Source organism: Mytilus edulis, chromosome 9 (genome assembly GCF_963676685.1).
Source record: "Mytilus edulis chromosome 9, xbMytEdul2.2, whole genome shotgun sequence".
Classification (NCBI taxonomy): Eukaryota; Metazoa; Mollusca; class Bivalvia; order Mytilida; family Mytilidae; genus Mytilus; species Mytilus edulis.
This window is the reverse complement of record NC_092352.1, coordinates 32,420,377-32,440,045: the sequence shown is the minus strand read 5'-3', so window position 1 is coordinate 32,440,045 and position 19,669 is coordinate 32,420,377. Positions and strand designations below refer to the sequence as shown.

The window sequence follows — 19,669 nt, the reverse complement described above, 5'->3', positions numbered from 1 at the left end:
TAGGTCTTGCATTTTCAACTTTGTTGACCCATGACAAAACTAAAAATTGAATGAAAAGTCTTCAAGGGCAATAGCTCCTATAAGGGATCAATTAACAATTTCCATTCTTAGAATTCTTGGCTGATCTCAGTTTAAAGAGCAGTTTTTTCTATTTTCTCTAGAATACTTATAGCAAGGAGTAATATTAATGGGCTTTAGGTTCCAATTTTACTTGTTCTTAATACCAGCAAAAAACAATTCGTGTAAATTAAACCAGAATTAAAATACAAGTTTTCTCATGTAAATTAGCACCCTTCAGGCAAATACAATACATATGCAAAAGGTGAAAATTATAATATCACATTTTAATGAGTTTTAGGTAAATTAAATCTAGTATTTAAAACATCCAATGCTTTTGTTGGATTCAGTTTATATATTTGCTGCTCATGTAAGGCATTTTGTTTTTTCACTGCTTCTTTTTCTTCACATAAAAGTTCTTTCAATAAACAAGCTGATCCTGTTTTTAATGTCAGAAGTATGCAGGCCTCTTTTATCCTACAAAGAAAAATATAATAAGAAATAGCATAATTGATTTAAAGACTTAATACATGTCCCCTATGCATCATCTTTATAATTATAGTTTTATAAATATTATATATAGATATAAATTATTTAGGTATTGTATACTGTAGTCTACATGTATAACTAGACATCATAAATCAGCAATTATTTCTTTAAAAACTGGTGATTTTATATTATTTTCAGGAGTGAATTTTAAAATATGCATTTTCAAGGTATCCCCATTGAGATGAAGAAATTTAAGCACTATTACATATGCTGGCATATTGGTAATAAACAATGATATGAAATCCAATTACAGAAGTTATTTTTGCCAAAGATGCATTTGCAGTTACAGGATAAACAAGTTTGTCAAATCAAAGGTATCAACTTGCCAGGAGACCATAATTTGAAAATTCAGGGCTGCTGAAGCAGTATAACAAAATCGTTTATTTTAACTTATCACTTCAAATGTGTTTTATCCTTCTAACTCTCCTAATGGGTTTACATGTTTGTTTATATATAAAGGCTTACATCCACTTCATTTGAACTTTGGTGGATAGTTGTCTAATTGGAAATCATACCACATCTCCTTACTTTTTCATACAAGTATATTTATGACTTTAGATATATATGAATGCAGTTGCTCAACTATGAGAGATCCAAATCTAAAATGTACCAGTATAAGGCTTATTGTAGAGTCCTGCACAACAATTTGTATACTTACTCTCTGAAGTAATTTTCTGGTTTCTGTGTATATTCACCAAACAATGGAAACAGATTTCTACACATATCAAACTCTATTTGACTAGCACCAGTTTCATTGAATTGGTTGGGTATTATTATCTGTGAAATGAAAGTGTGTTAATAAATCAAATTTTTTAGGGGATAAAATTTGAAGCATATATGCTCAGTCAGTTTTGATTTCCTATCTATAAAATGTTAGCTAAAAAGAGTTAAAGGAGTTTATCAAAGACAACAATCCCACGAATTTTAAAAGAATGAAATAATTCAGTAGTGTTGAAATCATAATGGAGCTTACCATAAACACTTAAAAAGGATGTCAGACTTCATGTTATTCCGTGATAGCAACCTCAGATTTTCTGTAATACTTTAATGATTAAATTGTCATAACTTCACAGTTTTCTACTGATAAGAATATATAACTAGAGTCGCCTATGAGCCTGTTCACCCACCTTGGATAATTGAAATGAATTGCTAAAATGCATATACAAGGCATATGAACAGATAAAGCCTCTAACGTATTTTTCCTTTTAAAAAAAAAAAATATTTGTAATTTCTATTCTATATAAATATCCTTTAAATTTTTGCGTTTTTTTTAGAAATAACTTAGATTTATCAAATGTTCATTAATTTAGAAAAAAAGCCGTCATATTTTGCTGTATATCTATCAAATTTTAAAAATTTGCATTACTTACTTTTTCAAGGAAATTGGTACAAATTATATTCATATGTAATCAAACCAAATGTCATTTTAAAAAAGATGGGTCCATGAACTCATTTTTAAGTTAAATCAGTTTGAGTGATAAAAATCATTCGAAAAATGCATCTTTTCCCAATATGTCCCAGTTTTGCGTCATTTTACCTTAGCAACGTCATTACCTCCCCTGTAACTGTATCGTATGCCCTTAATATAACAAATTAAGACGAGTATAATGTTTTTGACTAGTCATTTTCATTTCATGAAGCTATCTGTAATACTTTATACCAGATGGCAACCATGCTAGGATATATAATCACATGTAATGAGAAGAAGATCCCAGATATGGCCACCATGCTAGGATATATAATCAAATGTAATGAGAGGAATATCCAAGGTCATGGTCATAAGTATTAAACATTTGTGCAAAAAAGTTGTTTCCTGATTGCTAAATTAAATACATTGTACTACATTTGAATATAAGGTTACATATGATGAGAAGAAGATCCTTAGTGATTTTGAATGTCCAAAACAAAGTTAGGCCATAGTTACTCGAAAAAGACTTAAATATGTATTTCATTGCATTTGTTACATGAAGTTCTTAAGTTAAACTAATATATTTAATTATTGTAACACAGTACAGTATTCTCCGCAAAAATGTCAGCTAAAAAGTTCTGATTATCCCACATATTCAATAAGACGATGAATGTATATTCATTGAATATTCTGCAAGAATGAGTAGATCTAATCCAGAGATGTAACTAACCCTGACAATTGCCAAATATGCAATAGGGCTGGAGGATTTATGGATTGATTTTTATCAGATAAAAAAAAATTATCACATTTTTCTGAGATATCTAGTTGTTACTAATTTAAAAGAAATAAATATAGAAACAATTACCTCATTCACAACCATTTTGTTCAGTTGTCCAGCTAATCTCTGCCATATTTTGGTAAATATTGGTTTATTCAGTAACGACTCAACTCGCAGCAAATGATCTTTTAGCACCAATAACATCTCACAAGCATTTATTGACAGACCTAAAGAGTCCTTTGTAGTTGGTAAGATATTCCACCTGTGAAGAGGAATTGAGGCATTCATTAATTAGAGCACAGTAAAAACCAGATGCTCCGCAGGGCGCAGCTTTATACGACCGCAGAGGTTGAACCCTGAACGGTTGGGGCAAGTATGGACACAACATTCAAGCTGGATTCAGCTCTAAATTTGGATTGTGATTAAATAGTTGACACAGCATAGGTTTCTGACACAGAATGAATGTGGTCTAATGAACTTAAAAAAAAATGTTTGCCTTTGAGCAATTCACTATGCTGTTGAATATTAATCCTCTCAAAAAAATGTTTGAAGAAATTTTCTTTTTATTTATGAAATCTGAAATGAAAAAAATTGACCCTCCAATTTTTTTTTCACATCCCCCTTTCCCTTATTTCAAAACTGATCTCAATTCAAATTTCTAATGAAGTTTGCAACAATAACTACTCATTTAAATACATCATAAAATATTAAAATGTAAAAAAAGTGCTTGTTATCACTGAATGGTAAAGATTGTTTTAATCTATCAGTTGGTAGTAAAAGTGAATATACATTGTATATTGTATAAAACAATGATTTAAGTTGATTCAACTACTATTCTGGACAAAGAAAGATAACTCCAATTGAAATCCAATTGGAATTTCTTGCTATTGCACAATATTGTGCAATTAGATATTTCTTGCTATTGTGGAATACTGTGCAATTGAAAATATTTGCTATTGCACAATACTGTGCAATTGAAGATTTCTTGCTATTGCACAATACTGTGCAATTGAAGATTTCTTGCTATTGCTGAATACTGTGCAATTGAAAATTTCTTGCTATTGCACAATACTTAATATAATAATTTTTGATCCTGATTTGGACCAACTTGAAAACTGGGCCCATAATCAAAAATCTAAGTACATGTTTAGATTCAGCATATCACAGAGGCCCAATAATTCAATTTTTGTTAAAATCAAACTTAGTTTAATTTTGGACCCTTTGGACGTTAATGTAAACCAATTTTAAAACGGGACCAAAAATTAAGAATCTACATACACAGTTAGATTTGGCATATCAAAGAACCCCAATTATTCAATTTTTGATGAAATCAAACAAAGTTTAATTTTGGACCCCGATTTGGACCAACTTGAAAACTGGGCCAATAATAAAAAATCTAAGTACATTTTTAAATTCAGCATATCAAAGAACCCCAATTATTCAATTTTTGATAAAATCAAACAAAGTTTAAATCTGGACCCTTTGGGCCCTTTATTCCTAAACTGTTGGGACCAAAACTCCCAAAATCAATACCAACCTTCCTTTTATGGTCATAAACCTTGTGTTTAAATTTCATAGATTTCTATTTACTTATACTAAAGTTATGGTGCGAAAACCAAAAAAAATGCTTATTTGGGTCCCTTTTTGGCCCCTAATTCCTAAACTTTGGGACTTAAACTCCCAAAATCAATACCAACCTTCCTTTTGTGGTCATAAACATTGTGTTTAAATTTCATTGATTTCTATTTACTTAAACTAAAGTTATTGTGCGAAAACCAAGAATAATGCTTATTTGGGCCCTTTTTTGGCCCCTAATTCCTAAACTGTTGGAACCAAAACTCCCAAAATCAATCCCAACCTTTCTTTTGTGGTCATAAACCTTATGTCAAAATTTCATAGATTTCTATTTACTTAAACTAAAGTTATAGTGCGAAAACCAAGAAAATGCTTATTTGGGCCCTTTTTGGCCCCTAATTCCTAAAATGTTGGGACTAAAACTCCCAAAATCAATCCCAACCTTCCTTTTGTGGTCATAAACATTGTGTTAAAATTTCATAGATTTCTATTCACTTTTACTAAAGTTAGAGTGCAAAAACTAAAAGTATTCGGACGACGACGACGACAACGTGATAGCAATATACGACGAAAAATTTTTCAAATTTTGCGGTCGTATAAAAATTACATTAAAGTTTCTCAAATTCTCAATTTATATATTTTTGTTATGAACCACAACCATGGTTTTGATCCAAATGTCCTCACATAAATAATAGTACAGTGACACATTTAATAAACAAGAATGAGTTCAAATTACACGGATGTCCTACTTGCACTATCATGTTCTATGTTCAGTGGACCGTGTAATTGGGGTAAAAACTCTAATTTGGCATTAAAATTAGAAAGATTATATCATAGGGAACATCTGAACATTTATTAACTTTCAAATTGATTGGACTTCAACTTCATCAAAAACTACATTGACCTAAAACTTTAACTGAAAGCGGGACTGACAGACGGATGGACGAATGGACACACAGACCAGAAAAGCATAATGCACCTAGGTGGTTCATAAAAATCTTATGTGTAATATACTTGTACAAGGGTAAGTCAAGAATATTTAAGTATAACTTATGATCAATTTTAGTGAAGTTTTTTTGTGAAATAATCCCCTGGTATTCATCTTTTGCTGCTAATTTTTATACTTAAGGAAGATACTTAATTTTAATTATTATGTTACCTTTGCTTTCTGTACAAATGACTGTGAGCATATATATCTGTATACATATAATGTACCAAATTCTTCAACATCTGTTCTGTCAGTTTATCAAGGAGGAAAATAGATGAATCAAAAATTCCTTCCAGCATTCCACTGACCTATAGAAATGAACAGATTATCATTTACTGTATGTGGATTCATTATTTGTGGGATAACAATATCACTGATTTCTTGGGTAAACATAAACAATGAACTTGATGTATTTTTTATAGGCTTGTATGCAGACATCTTATAATTAATAAAATTAAATATCCATGAAAATACAAATTTCCGTCAATCTATGAAAATTGATACCCACAATTTCTATCAATTTGGGTATATAAATCAACAAGACAATACTGGAGAATGAAATGAACCATTTACTAACAGTTAAATGAAGTTTTTAACAATTTAACTCTCAACCAGTGTTAATATTTTGACTTTGGAATAAATCAAATTTGGTGATTTCTAGACAGAAAACTGTTACAAAATATATAAATAAGGACAGTTTTCTTCATATTATATTTCGATAATCAATAAACAATCAAATCATATTCTAAAACACAATATTGTCCTAAAAATGCATGTAATATTTGTCACTGAACATAAAACATCCATCCATCACCATTAATATTCTAAGGGGAGATAACTACTTACCTCATCAGCAACAGAATCTTCACATGGTTGTGTTTGTTTTCTGAAGTATTGTAGCTGTACAAAGTGCTGAAATGTATAAAGACTTGTTATTTGTTAGATCTTATAAAGTTTTGACTCATACATCTGCTAATCATAGTTAAGTTTAAGGTGTGTCTGTATGGTTGGTTTTTTTTTCGCCTATCACAGATTCATTTCTATCTTATTTAGCATTTGAGTCACTTAGTTACAGGATACAAAAAGTATGTAAATTTGGTTTAAATTTCTAAAAGAGTCTGCAATAATGTACATTTTGGGAATTATATATCATAAAACAGATCCTTGATATATTCATAGACTACATGATTCAACTACTTTTAACAAATTTAAGCAAACTAATGTGGGAAAGTCTAACCACACTTTTTGGGTGCATACACCCCTCAATACTTTTATTTTACACCTTGTTTGCACCTATTGGTGTTCATGTATTTTAATATTTTTCATGGTTACTTAATTTCAATAATATATAGAAACTTTGGATCACCAATTTTCATAATCATTTATACAATAAAGCACAGTTATATATGAAATTACACTGTAAAAAAAATTGGGTTCAGAATTTTAAAGGAAAGTAGTGTTTTGATCAAGCTGAAAAAGGTTGAAAATTACATTTGGAAACTGTCAACAGATTTCAAGACGCCCTAAACATAAAATTGTCCATATTTTGAGTTAGAGCAAATGAAGTTTTCTATAATTTTGATATAATTTGTCCCAAAAGTAGTACAACACACTGTAAAAATTTCATTGAGAAAGCGCAGGTGGGATTTTTTTTAATTTTCATTTATCTTCTAAAAGAAATGCACTACAAAATAAATGTGGTCTCGGACCATGTAGCAAACAATATAAGAGTAAGACTTTGTATTAAAAATACATACTGCAGAGTTATTCCATTCCTGTAAAACCTCTGTCAAATAATAAATAGCATTAAATATGGCACACGACTGCTCTCCCAGTGGATCATGTTTGTCCATCACCTGTACTAGACGTATTCTAAACTCCTCTAACAGTTCTAATTGTAAATCAACAAACCGTAACTGGTTCTCTGGGTTGCTTAAACTCTTGTATCTGTCTGCAATATAAAAGAGTTATTTGTTGAGACCCTAGAAACTTAAGTATATTTACTTCAGGAAAGGTTGAAACTATAAATAATGTAAGACTAAAACAATCAAGAAGTAGTAATAACCAAAATATCAAACATTTTATTGGACACATAAAGGGTTAAAACCCAACATTATATAGAAATAAATAAAGTGTTAACACATTGATATGTCTGTGTGGCGTAATCACTAACTTAAAAAAAAATTAACTATGCTGACATTGACCCTAAAATCAGCATTTTGTTTCTTTCACTTTCATTGTCAGAAATACAATAATAATATATGTACAAATGTATTCACCAGTAATTGTCAACATTAAAGTGATAAAACTTTCTGCACATTCAGGAAGGTTAGCTTCATCCATTTCCATAAGTCCCTGGTACTGTGACTGCCATGCTGTTTCTGATGATAACATTAAATCCATCTTACCCTTGGCAACTGAAAAAGATACAGATTATTCCATACTAATCATATCATAAGCTGCTTCTATATAAAATTACAGTCTCATATTAAAGGAACTACATTTGTTTCATCACACAACTATTGATAACATTAATGAGGAAGCTAGTTATGAGTCTGAGTATGGGTAAAGCTCATTGTTGAAGGCCCTAAAGATACCTAAAGTTGCTAAAAATTTAAGTAATTTTGGTCTCTGTTGAAAAGTTGACTTATGGCAAACATACCACATTTCATTTTTTTATTTACAGTTGATGTCAAGTGATAGTGGATGTAAGGCATATTCTATCCAATTAACCAGTCCCCTCTAATCTACTTACACTTTTCTTCAATCAAGATCCATCCATTAAAAGCCTCGCCAGCAGTGAGCACATCCAGACAGCATGGTAGTACATGTGGGTAACTATGAGTACCCTGCAGCTCACGATCAAACAAAATGGCTTCATCAATCAGATGAGAAAATATGTGTTCATCATTCATAATATCTTGTAAATCTGTTTTCATTTTATCTGTAACTAAGATGACCATTCCTCTAATAAATTCCATCTACAATAAAATGGTATGATATAAAATTGTGACATGCTTTGATTCCAATTAACTTAAGTTTCATAAGAAACAAGAGCTTACAGTTCAATTCTTGATAAAGTATATAAACTTCTGGCTACCACTTTTGACAGAAAAATAGTGCAAAATTTTCACTGTTTCTATTACACTTGTTAATGACTTTAATAGATGAAGTTTCTTTACATTCAGTTACATTTATTCACTCATTGGGTGTTTGATAAATGATTTTTTACTGTCAACAGGTTGTCTCTTATAGATTAAAGATACTAGGCTGTAATGCTGAAAACTTTCCTTTTAGGACAATATTTTCTATTCAAGGATCAATTTATCATTTCAGTCATATTGGCATTATTGCTGGCGAGACAAAACATTTCAGTTTGAGTCAAGAAAAGTATATGCCTTTTCTTTGCTTTACTTCATATAGTGTACTGGTTATTGTTTTATTATCAGTTGTTTTCCTTAGGTGCTTTATAAACAAACACACCTTACATTTGTGTGATTGTCCCAAATAATTTCACATTGCTAAGAGCTATATATATTTCCATCCCTTTTGCTATATAAAGCAATAACTGACCTTTGCACTTATTGATTTAAAAGCAGATTTGTGAAGCAGTGGTTGTATTCTTTTAGTGAGGAAAGAAGAGTGGTCTCTTATCCATCCTAAAACCTGCCCCAAGTACCATTCAGGCTGAAATAAATATTAAAATCATGTGAAACCTGTCCAAAGTGCAATTCAGACTGAAATAAACAAACAAAATCGGGTGAAACATGTTGCAAATACTGTACCATTCAGGCTAAAGTTTAAAAAATAAGGAATATATTAAACCTCTTCTTTACACTCTTCAGGTTGAAATAAACTTATAAGCTTTTTAAAGGGGCACTAGCTACCATATATATAAAAAAAATCTAAAGTGAAATAGTGAAATAATAATTCAATTTAAAAAGCCAAAATGGTTCATTTTTTTCAAATTAAGCTAAGAAACATTGATAATGAATAACCTCATTAAATCCGTATTCATGTGAACTTCAATTTAACCCCTTCGCTAGAGATGGATAACGCATGCATTGTCTGTGTACTGGTTATTTAAAGGAAAATAATGTCAACATTGAAAGTGAAACAAAGGTAAATCATTTGATTGACACATATGATCCACAAAAAAACATTCCTATACAGGTAAAAATGATGAGAAAGATATATTTTTAATCTATTATATAAAATTAAACAGACCTATCAATATCCAATTACAAGGAGAGCTTAATCTATTTATATCTATATTTATGTTTACATTGCTTATATGTAGTCCAGTCAATCTAGCAGAAATTGGACCCTAATCTTGAAGTTATTGCTACAGAAGACTTTCAAGTTTAAATCTTAGAATTATACCCCAAATATACACAGAAAAAAGTCCACAAAATATAACTTGAAGAAGACTATAAAATAACGATATTAAAACTCCTGTGGAGATTTGCATTAAAATGGGAGATAACTCTGCAAAAAAGGAAGAAATATCAATAAAATTGATACAAATTATAACTTTACCGCTTGTTTTCAGCAGAATGTATTGATTGTTGATATTTTAGCCATCTTTAGATTATAACAAACAACTTTAAATGTATTTTCATATCCTTTATCAAGCTTCAACCTATATTACGTAATTCATTAGTTGACCATTTATTAAAATTTTCAACATGTCAAGGTAAAGAATCTCAAATTTAATAAAAAAAAATAAGCTTATATTCTTCTTTTCATGTTTTAAAGTTTATTTAAACGAGGGAGAACCAATATATACAGATACAAGAGGCTGTCACAACGACAGCAAACTGGATTTATTAATATTTATTTATGTCCTGGCAATATCACAAGAACCATTACTGATGAATGGTGAAAGTGAAAATCGTCAATATCAAATTTGACCTCTATTTTGTCATCAGTATCAACATATTAAAATTTGAAAAGCTTAGATTGAATGGTTCATGAGAAAATGCAACAACGTGAATGGAAACGCCATTTTACAATCTTTCAAGAACCATAACTCCTGAACGGTAAAAGTCAAAATCGTCATTATTGAACGTGACCTCTATTTTGTCATCAATAACAACATATAAAAATTTCAAAAGCTTTGGTTGAATGGTTCATGAGAAAATGCACGGACACGACTGGAAACACCATTTTTCAATCTTTCAAGAACCATAACTCCTGAACGGTAAGAGTAAAAATCGCCATTATTGAACTTGACCTTCATTTTGTCATCAGTAACAACATATTAAAATTTGGGAAGCTTTGGAAGAACAGTTCATGCGTAAATGCACGGACACGACTGGAAACTCCATTTTTCAATCTTTCAAGAACCATAACTCCTGAACGGTAAAAGTCAAAATCGTCATTATTGAACTTGACCTCCATTTTGTCATTAGTAACAACATATTAAAATTTGGGAAGATTTGGTTGAACAGTTCATGCGTAAATGCACGGACACGACTGGAAATTCCATTTTTCAATCTTTCAAGAACCATAACTCCTGAACGGTAAGAGTAAAAATCGCCATTATTGAACTTGACCTTCATTTAGTTGTCAGTAACAACATATTAAAATTTTAAAAGCTTTAGTTGAACGGTTCATGAGTTAATGCACGGACAACATTTGATTGCCGCCCGCCCGCCCGCCCGACCGCTGTACATCCCCAAATAAATAACCGACATTTTTGTCACAAAAATCCGGTTAATAAACAATACCAAATTTTCACATTATTTTTTCAAAATGGTCACAAAGCCACAAATTTGCAATTTCTTCAATGAAAAATTAAAATACCCATAACACTTCAGTTTGGTACATTTAAAAGCGGAAGATGACATGATATAGTCAAATACAAACTTATAACCCCATCAAAGTATCAGGCTTTACATGAATTTTAAGAAAATCAACCAAAAACTGACAAAAAAGACTCATTTTAGGGAGTTATCTTCCCTTTCTAATGTTAAATTCCATAGGAAATTAAAATTGCTGATTTTGAGTTTTCCTCAAGTAATATTTTATGGGACTTTTTTAAGTGTATATTTGGAGCTTAATGCTATAGATTCGAACTAAAACATTTTATGTTGCAATTGGTGTTTTTGCAATTGGTGTTTGAGGTTTAACCTTAGTTTGACTGGACTTATGGTCTCCTGAGGTCAACTAGATAGTTACTTAGATGGCGTCTAGACTAAAATAAACACCAAACGAAGCTACATATAATTGTTGCCTTGCCCTGTAAATTGTTTATTTTAGACTTATGATAGTTTGGATAAATGTTTTACATTGTTATAATTAAAATATGAGAAATCAGTGATCATGAATTTGACAGCTAGTGCCCCTTTAAATTATAATAAACCCCATTTAAATACTATTTGTGTTATTAAAAATATTTATAATCAAACATGTTTTTTTGAATTTTAAATCTGTCACAAGATAGATGGGTTCAAAAATACACAACCTTACATTGGAGACCTCTGCTTACCTTGCTTAATTGTTAATAGATATATTCAATTTTTGTGTAACTTATAAAATACATAATTAAGTCAATCTTATTAAAATAAGTTCTCATCACTTGCTCCTCGATTTTTTTATGTCGCCTCTTATATAAATAAAATCACACGGCGACATATAAAAAATCGAGAAACAAGTGATGAGAACTTATTTTAATAAGATTGTAACTAAATCCCATAGGAAGCAAATGTTAACACTATTATCAGCTGTGAAGGAATTGCTATTGCCAAATTTCACAAAAGACAACATGTAATGAAAGGCTATTTATACTTGAATAATGTTTAATCTTCAGAATCAAGCTCAAGGAAAGCTAGACTCTGCAGACAAAGGATGACAAAATATATTCTTTAAAAATGTAACTTTTTTGCAAATTTGTGATTTCCAATTCATACTTTTATTTATCATAATAGCTCACCTTTTCCAAGTTATTTGTTTTTCTGTTGCCATAGAAATGATATTTAAATCTTTTCTCCAATGGTAGCACCATTAGTTGTAACGGAAGTAGAAGCTCATCTTGTTTATCTGATACAGACTGACTATTCTATGTTAAGGACAACTTCTTGGACTTTGACCTGCTCTTTCTTAGTTTAAACAATAAAAGCAATATCAATATCAAACCACACATACCGAATACGAACAAGAATGATATCAGAAAGAAGATCAAGATATTATGATACATATGCTTTTTATAAATTTATCTTCTGAAGAGTAGAAAATATCTTGTTGTAAACCTCTCTGATACATTATTGGCCCCCACATTTTTAGATTTATATGACCAGTTCTTCACAATAGTTGCTAAAAAGATACACAGGAACCAAGTCAAAAATCAAAAAATATAGAATGTGTCCATGGGACACATATAATGCTCCCTCATGCACATAAATTATAAAGCGTTATAACCCATGAACGATAAAAGTAATGCCAACCAAATTCAGAGTAGATTTGAATTTTATGGTAAAGGCATTGTATATAAGTTTTATGACATATGATTGAGACAAACTTAGGTTAGAGAACGGAAACAAAAAATTCAGCAATTTTTCAATTTGCAAAGGGCCATAGCTCTAGAATGGTAAAAGTTATGCCACCTAAATTCAAACTTGACTATGAAGTAATTAGCATTGTGTATAAGTTTCATGATATTTGTTGAGTAAACTAAAGTTAAGAGAACAGAAAACAAATTTTGGGAAGCAAGAACTTAAGGACGAACAAAAGAAACACATAAATATTGAAACCAAATAAAATAAGTTTGATTAGCTATATAATCTTCATTTAAATTCACTTTTTATGCCCCACCTACGATAGGGCATCCGTGTACTATGGACACATTCTTGTTTTACTTTTAATTACTTTGTCATACTGAAATAAATAAGGATACGGAAGCTGTATAGCCAAAAGTGACATAAATAGTTTCTCCAGCAATTCATAATGTTGACTGCTGTGTACTGGTGGAGATTTAACTGTATTCCCAATCATTGGCCAACCAACTGACTTCAATGTTTCTTCAAAATCACTGCAAAAAAGATGGTATCATGATAGTAACAATCTATGAGTCCACTTCTCCCAATTTCATACTATCACATGTGTATGACTTTGTATTTTTTTGTTTAACTTGCTGTGCTTATTTATTTTGCATTATTAAGGTATAAACCCAATAGGACCTGATTTTTCAAATGCAGTCAAAATGTTCATCATGACTCTTGTTAATACAATGTACGAACTAAAAGGACCAATAATTTTTTATTTGCACTCTGATTATGTCTTTCACAATTACATGTATCATTGTGAGAAAGGCAACAAGCAATTAATATTTAATTCAACTTTAAAATAACTTTAACTAGTGGTAGAAAAACATCTTTATCAATCAGATAAATTATACTTTAATCATCATGATCTACATAAATTGTTAAGAACTACCAAATAGTATATATTGTACCTTGCAAGTTTTTCATGAAGTATCTTATACCAGAATAGAATTGTGTCTTTGATGAATTTGAGGAGATGTTTACAATGGGATCCACTGTGTTTATGATAAACATGAGTCATGGTCTGAAAACTTTCCACAGCATTACTCATGACATCTGTCAACATAGCCGTCTGAATATCTGAACTAAAATATAAAATATATGACAATACGACATGTGTCATGGTCTGAAAACTTTCAACAGCATTAGTCATGACATCTGTCAACATAGCCGTCTGAATATCTGAACTAAAATATAAAATATATGACAATATGACATGTGTCATGGTCTGAAAACTTTCCACAGCATTACTAATGACATCTGTTAATATAGCCGTCTGAATATCTGAACTGAAATATAAAATATATGACAATAAGACATGTGTCATGGTCTGAAAACTTTCAACAGCATTAGTCATTACATCTGTTAACATAGCCGTCTGAATATCTGAACTAAAATATAAAATATATGACAATAAGACATGTGTCATGGTCCTAAAAACCACAGCATTGGTCATTACATCTGTTAACGTAGCCGTATGAATGTCAGAACTTAAATATAAAATATGTGACAATAAGACATGTGTCATGGTCTGAAAACTTTCCACAGCATTACTCATGACATCTGTTAATGTAGCCGTCTGAATGTCAGAACTAAAATATAAAATATTTGACAATAAGACATGTGTCATGGTCTGAAAACTTTCAACAGCATTAGTCATTACATCTGTTAACATAGCCGTCTGAATATCTGAACTAAAATATAAAATATATGACAATAAGACATGTGTCATGGTCCTAAAAACCACAGCATTGGTCATTACATCTGTTAACGTAGCCGTATGAATGTCAGAACTTAAATATAAAATATGTGACAATAAGACATGTGTCATGGTCTGAAAACTTTCCACAGCATTACTCATGACATCTGTTAATGTAGCCGTCTGAATGTCAGAACTAAAATATAAAATATTTGACAATAAGACATGTGTCATGGTCTGAAAACTTTCAACAGCATTAGTCATTACATCTGTTAACATAGCCGTCTGAATATCTGAACTAAAATATAAAATATATGACAATAAGACATGTGTCATGGTCCTAAAAACCACAGCATTGGTCATTACATCTGTTAACGTAGCCGTATGAATGTCAGAACTTAAATATAAAATATGTGACAATAAGACATGCGTCATGGTCTGAAAACTTTCCACAGCATTACTCATGACATCTGTTAATGTAGCCGTCTGAATGTCAGAACTAAAATATAAAATATTTGACAATAAGACATGTGTCATGGTCTGAAAATTTTCTACAGCACTTCTCATTACATCTTTCTGCATAGCTGTCTGAATATCAGAACTAAAATATAAATACAACATATATGATAGTTAAACTTAAATGCTTTATATGAATTAAATTTTTGTTCTCTATTACTTTTTTAGTTATTCATATATTATCTTTTTATAATAAACAAGAGTTTTCATTTCTAAGTTGATGAGACCATTACGGCACTTCATTGATAACTATAGGTTAAAATAAATATGTTAAACTGAAGCAACAAGTTGAACCAAAATTTATTACAGGAGGGGATAACAGACATACTGTCAAATAATATACTGTGGTGCTATTGTATGCAGGCATAACATGGTGCAAAAAGAAATGATAGCAGAGGTTTTATCCATCCTAATTACTCTACCAGCTTGTACCGCATGAAGGTGTCATTTCACTTGACATTCTATTTTCAACTCTTTATAGGTTATACACTGTTATATCATGGATACTTTATACATGTTAGATGACAATTAAAAATCTCTGTAGTATAACTGACCTCATTTTGTCAACCTCTTCTATCAGCTGTAGGTATGCCAGATAATACTGATACTGTTGAATTTCTGTCGTAACTTTTTCCAGTTCTTTACAAACATCCTGTTGATTTCTAACATGTTCCACGACCTGATGATGAAGGTTATCTTTACGGTGTTGTATGTTTGTCACCTCAGTCTGTGTATCATTAGCACCTTGTGTAGCATAGTCTATCTCAGTAGGCAAACTTGAACTGGCTTCATGTAACTGAAAAATAAAAGCTTTTTTGATGACATTCAGAAATTAACTTGGATGCTTAGTTTAAGAGTAGAGATTTTTGCATTATCAAACATTTGTAAACACAATGTCTCAGAAAGTCAGTGGCCTAAGTTTTTTGCACCGATTATACCAATCACTTTTAGCCTAATATTACAATGATTTAATAGGGTTCACATTTCTGTTAGTCTTTGGTTGTTGAAAAAAAATGATTCATCAATTGATGGGTTACAGATTAAGCAGGACAGAGAGCATGCAGCATTAACATGATTAATGCAGCAATAAGAAAAAAAGCCTGAAAGGACAAACATTTCACACAAAATAACACAGGCCACTATAAAACTTTAGCAATGCAAACTCCGCAATAATCAGGGAAGAACTGTAATACAACTTATGGCTATTTGTCCTCCATTATTGGACATGACACAGGTTCCTGTAAAATTTTGACGTCATATTACAAAATATCTGATGCCAAAATATCTGTTGCATCAGGCATCATCTCCTTTTAAATACGTCAAAATATAAGTGTCTTGGAAGAGAAGTAATTTGTTAAAGCTGACAAATACACGTATATGAAGCATCAGGCATTCCTTCCTATAAAAATTTGACAACATAAAAGAAATAATTTTAATCTACAGATGCAAGAATGAAACTGCAATCGTTGTTTGACATCCAAAGTTTAAAGGTCTATTGTGACAATAATGAATATACATTTTGTACATTTACTGTTTGGACAAAAATTTGAGGGCAGTCCAGTCATTTTGAAAAGGAGGGGGGGGGGGGTCAACAATATCATCATTATCATGTCCCTATTCAAAAGCATTGATCCTAAAACAGGGGGTGGTTACAACCCAGTAACAAGACATTTTGACACCAAAGTCTGAAGTAATTTTGGCATCAGTTTTCGACAATTCGGGACCAAGACAAGTCGCCACTTCATTTTTAAAAATATTATTATTAAGAAAAATAAAAGAATTGTTGCAGTAATATTAGATTTTGTAGATAAAATATGCATTACCGTAATTGGTTGTGTATAGTCCGCACTTTTTTACCTTAAATATGTAATTTGAACAAGGAATTTCTACAACCCCTGGTTCTGCCACTAATGGAAGGTCATTTTTTATACTACACTTCGTCTTGAAGACACTGACAAGTCCCTGTGGAAACCTCAATTTGGTTATTTAAACCTTCATTTCATTAAACTCTCACAAAATATACAACTATAATATTAGTAATCTACAAATGTATGTGCACAGTAGACATGTATAGAAATTAGGCATAAATGAGGGATGTAAATTATATGCCCTTTACTGACAGGCATCAAGCGGTAATTTTTTACTACCTATAGTGTCAAATTGGTTTAATTTTACTGTGATTCGTCAGATGTCTCAACAGTCAGGGGACTTACAATGTACTGAAATAAGTGATTTTTAAATCACTTATTTGAGTAGCAAATTCGAGGTTTTGTCACAAATTGGGATTTTGTAGTTTTTTCAAAATTTTAAACACATAGGTTTAAAAAATATCTTTTTATAAATTAGTAAAATTAAAAAAAATGAACTTTTTGCTTCTTTTAAGTAGAAAGGTTTATGCCTTTGATGCTATCATTTAGCTGAAAATTCTATTTTAGTTGAAAAAATGCTATAATAATGGCTTTACATAATGAACTGATATTTTCTTAAAAGATTTTTCCCAGCAGTGGGAGTATTTTTCCTGTGAAGTTCAAGGTTTTATCTTTCAGATTATCATTATGTAATAAAATTCTACTGTTCGCGATAAAAATTTCACTGTTCGGGGATGTTGAAATTAGTGGGGGTTATTATAAGAATGATACTTAAAGAAGTGATTTTTTTGAAGGAAATTGAGGTCTGATACTTAAACAAGTGATTTTTATGTCATTATCCTAGATTCAGTACAAGGTCATCACCTGAAATGACCTGGTCATCCTAGACAACACAGATGTTGGTTCTGATAAGTTTAGAAACATAATTAGTCCCTGGATCATTAGTATTCTATATTTAAAGCTACAATAAAATTAAATCACTTCTTCTAGTGATTAATTTGTACTACTTAAATAGGTGATTATTAAAGAAAGACAACTCTAACTTCCAACCTTTATGGAAATAATGTTACTTGAATCAGTGATTTAGAAAATCACTTATTTAAGTAAGTCCCCTGACTGCTTCATAAAGACTAAAGACTCAAATAGTTATCATCACCATTATTTTTGGAAAAAAAATAGCTTGATTCGTCAAATTCAGATAATTTTATCGTCTAAAAGAAAGTGTACAATTAATCGTCATGCACTAAAAATTACTGTTAACGTCATTTGGCAAGAATTTTTACCATTATCGTCGTGTCATATGTTTTCGTATGTCATATGTTTTCGTATCAACCACATTTCGTCGGTTTCGACTGCATACGCGTACATTGTGGCATGTTTTTCTGTTTCTATATTTAGAACAACAACACCACTACAACTTGATATATTTAAAACATATTCAACGTCGCTTTTTAAAGACGTTAGAACAAATTAAATAAAACTGACCTATTTAGCCATTTTTATTTAATGTCAAAAATACGCATCACTAGAATAGTTGTGGAAAAAAATTCTGAAGGGTTAAAATAAAGTCCAGATATGTTTTTTGCAAGTCAGACACCGGATCTTCAAGACGTATGACTGTCATGTGTTTTTTTGGCCGTTTTAATTACAAACCATCGAGTTAAAATTAGCAGGGTTCTTATATAAAATGGTTGTTCAAAATCTAACTATTCAATATTTCATTGACAATTTTTTTTATACATCCTTGATACATGAAGATGAAAACAGTCTTAACTTTTTATATTTAATCATAAATTTTGAAAACTGCATTTTATTTTAGAAAAAATAATGTATTTTGTACAAACCAGGTGCCAATCTGAAATTAATCAAAATCCGTAAAAATTTCATCACACGAAACACCAACCTTACACTTTTTACTAGTAATTTTTTGTACTGAAAAGTATTTAATAACTTTTTTTAAGATTTAAGCGATCACCCGAACCACGACTTTAGAAAAAATGTATTTCCGGATTTTGTAGTCATTTCCTGTCCGTGTACTGATCCAATTTTTATTTCATACGAAAACATATGACGCCGTTTTTTTGACATACAAAAATCGCAAAGTAATCGGAAACAGTAAAAAATCGTAGAAATCATTGACAAAAAAACTAGATACCTAAAATCAATCTACAGGACATGCTTTTTAAATTTGAGTAAACACCTAAATAAAAACTCAACAGTAAAAACCGTAAGCAGTGAAAATTGTTATTAGTACGAAAACACATTACACGATGATATACGTCATGAAGGTACCCCCATTACTACCCTCATAAATGTTTCAACAGTTCAAAAACAGAGCAAAATGAAATTGCTCATCCTCATTCCTGTGGGAAGCAGGACAAATCGCCACACTAGCAAAACGCCCAACACCAAATCGCCACACTTTTTCACAAACTCGCGATTTGCCAGTGGGGCGATTTGTCATGGATTCATTCATGTGTACTGTTCCTATGACTTAAGGCATTAATTACTTGTTGTCCTAATGACTCAACAGTTTCTTTTATATTTTTATGAACATCTTTTAAATCTGATAGAGTCTTTATATTTTGGTTCAAGTATTCTGTAACGTGGACATTCTTCTCTGATTTTGCCATCTGTGAAGAAAGGGATTGTTTACATAGTTGCTTCCCTTAGAAAAAAATAGTTGA

General features: G+C 30.8%; 1 protein-coding gene across 1 annotated transcript; it reads right to left on the bottom strand.

The window, feature by feature from the left end:
• Window positions 1-329: 329 nt before the first annotated feature.
• Window positions 330-19,669, bottom strand: LOC139488133 (RAD50-interacting protein 1-like). The gene is made up of 14 exons (XM_071273531.1): window positions 19,493-19,669; window positions 15,669-15,910; window positions 13,811-13,984; window positions 13,253-13,387; window positions 12,293-12,413; window positions 8,929-9,042; window positions 8,111-8,336; window positions 7,635-7,772; window positions 7,113-7,306; window positions 6,202-6,267; window positions 5,527-5,663; window positions 2,880-3,054; window positions 1,265-1,383; window positions 330-534 (listed from the first exon to the last, which is right to left on the bottom strand). The coding sequence occupies exons 1-14, from the start codon at window positions 19,613-19,615 to the stop codon at window positions 345-347; spliced, it is 2,154 nt and encodes a 717-aa protein (XP_071129632.1). The 5' UTR covers window positions 19,616-19,669; the 3' UTR covers window positions 330-344.

Coding starts and splice junctions, on each gene's coding strand:
- LOC139488133 (XM_071273531.1), bottom strand. CDS start 19,615: ATGGCAAAATCAGAGAAGAATGTCCACGTTACAGAATACTTGAACCAA. Junction 12,414..13,252: donor CTTTTGGCTATACAGCTTCC/GTATCCTTATTT, acceptor AACATAGAATAG/TCAGTCTGTATCAGATAAAC. Junction 1,384..2,879: donor ACAAAATGGTTGTGAATGAG/GTAATTGTTTCT, acceptor TTCATTTCACAG/ATAATAATACCCAACCAATT.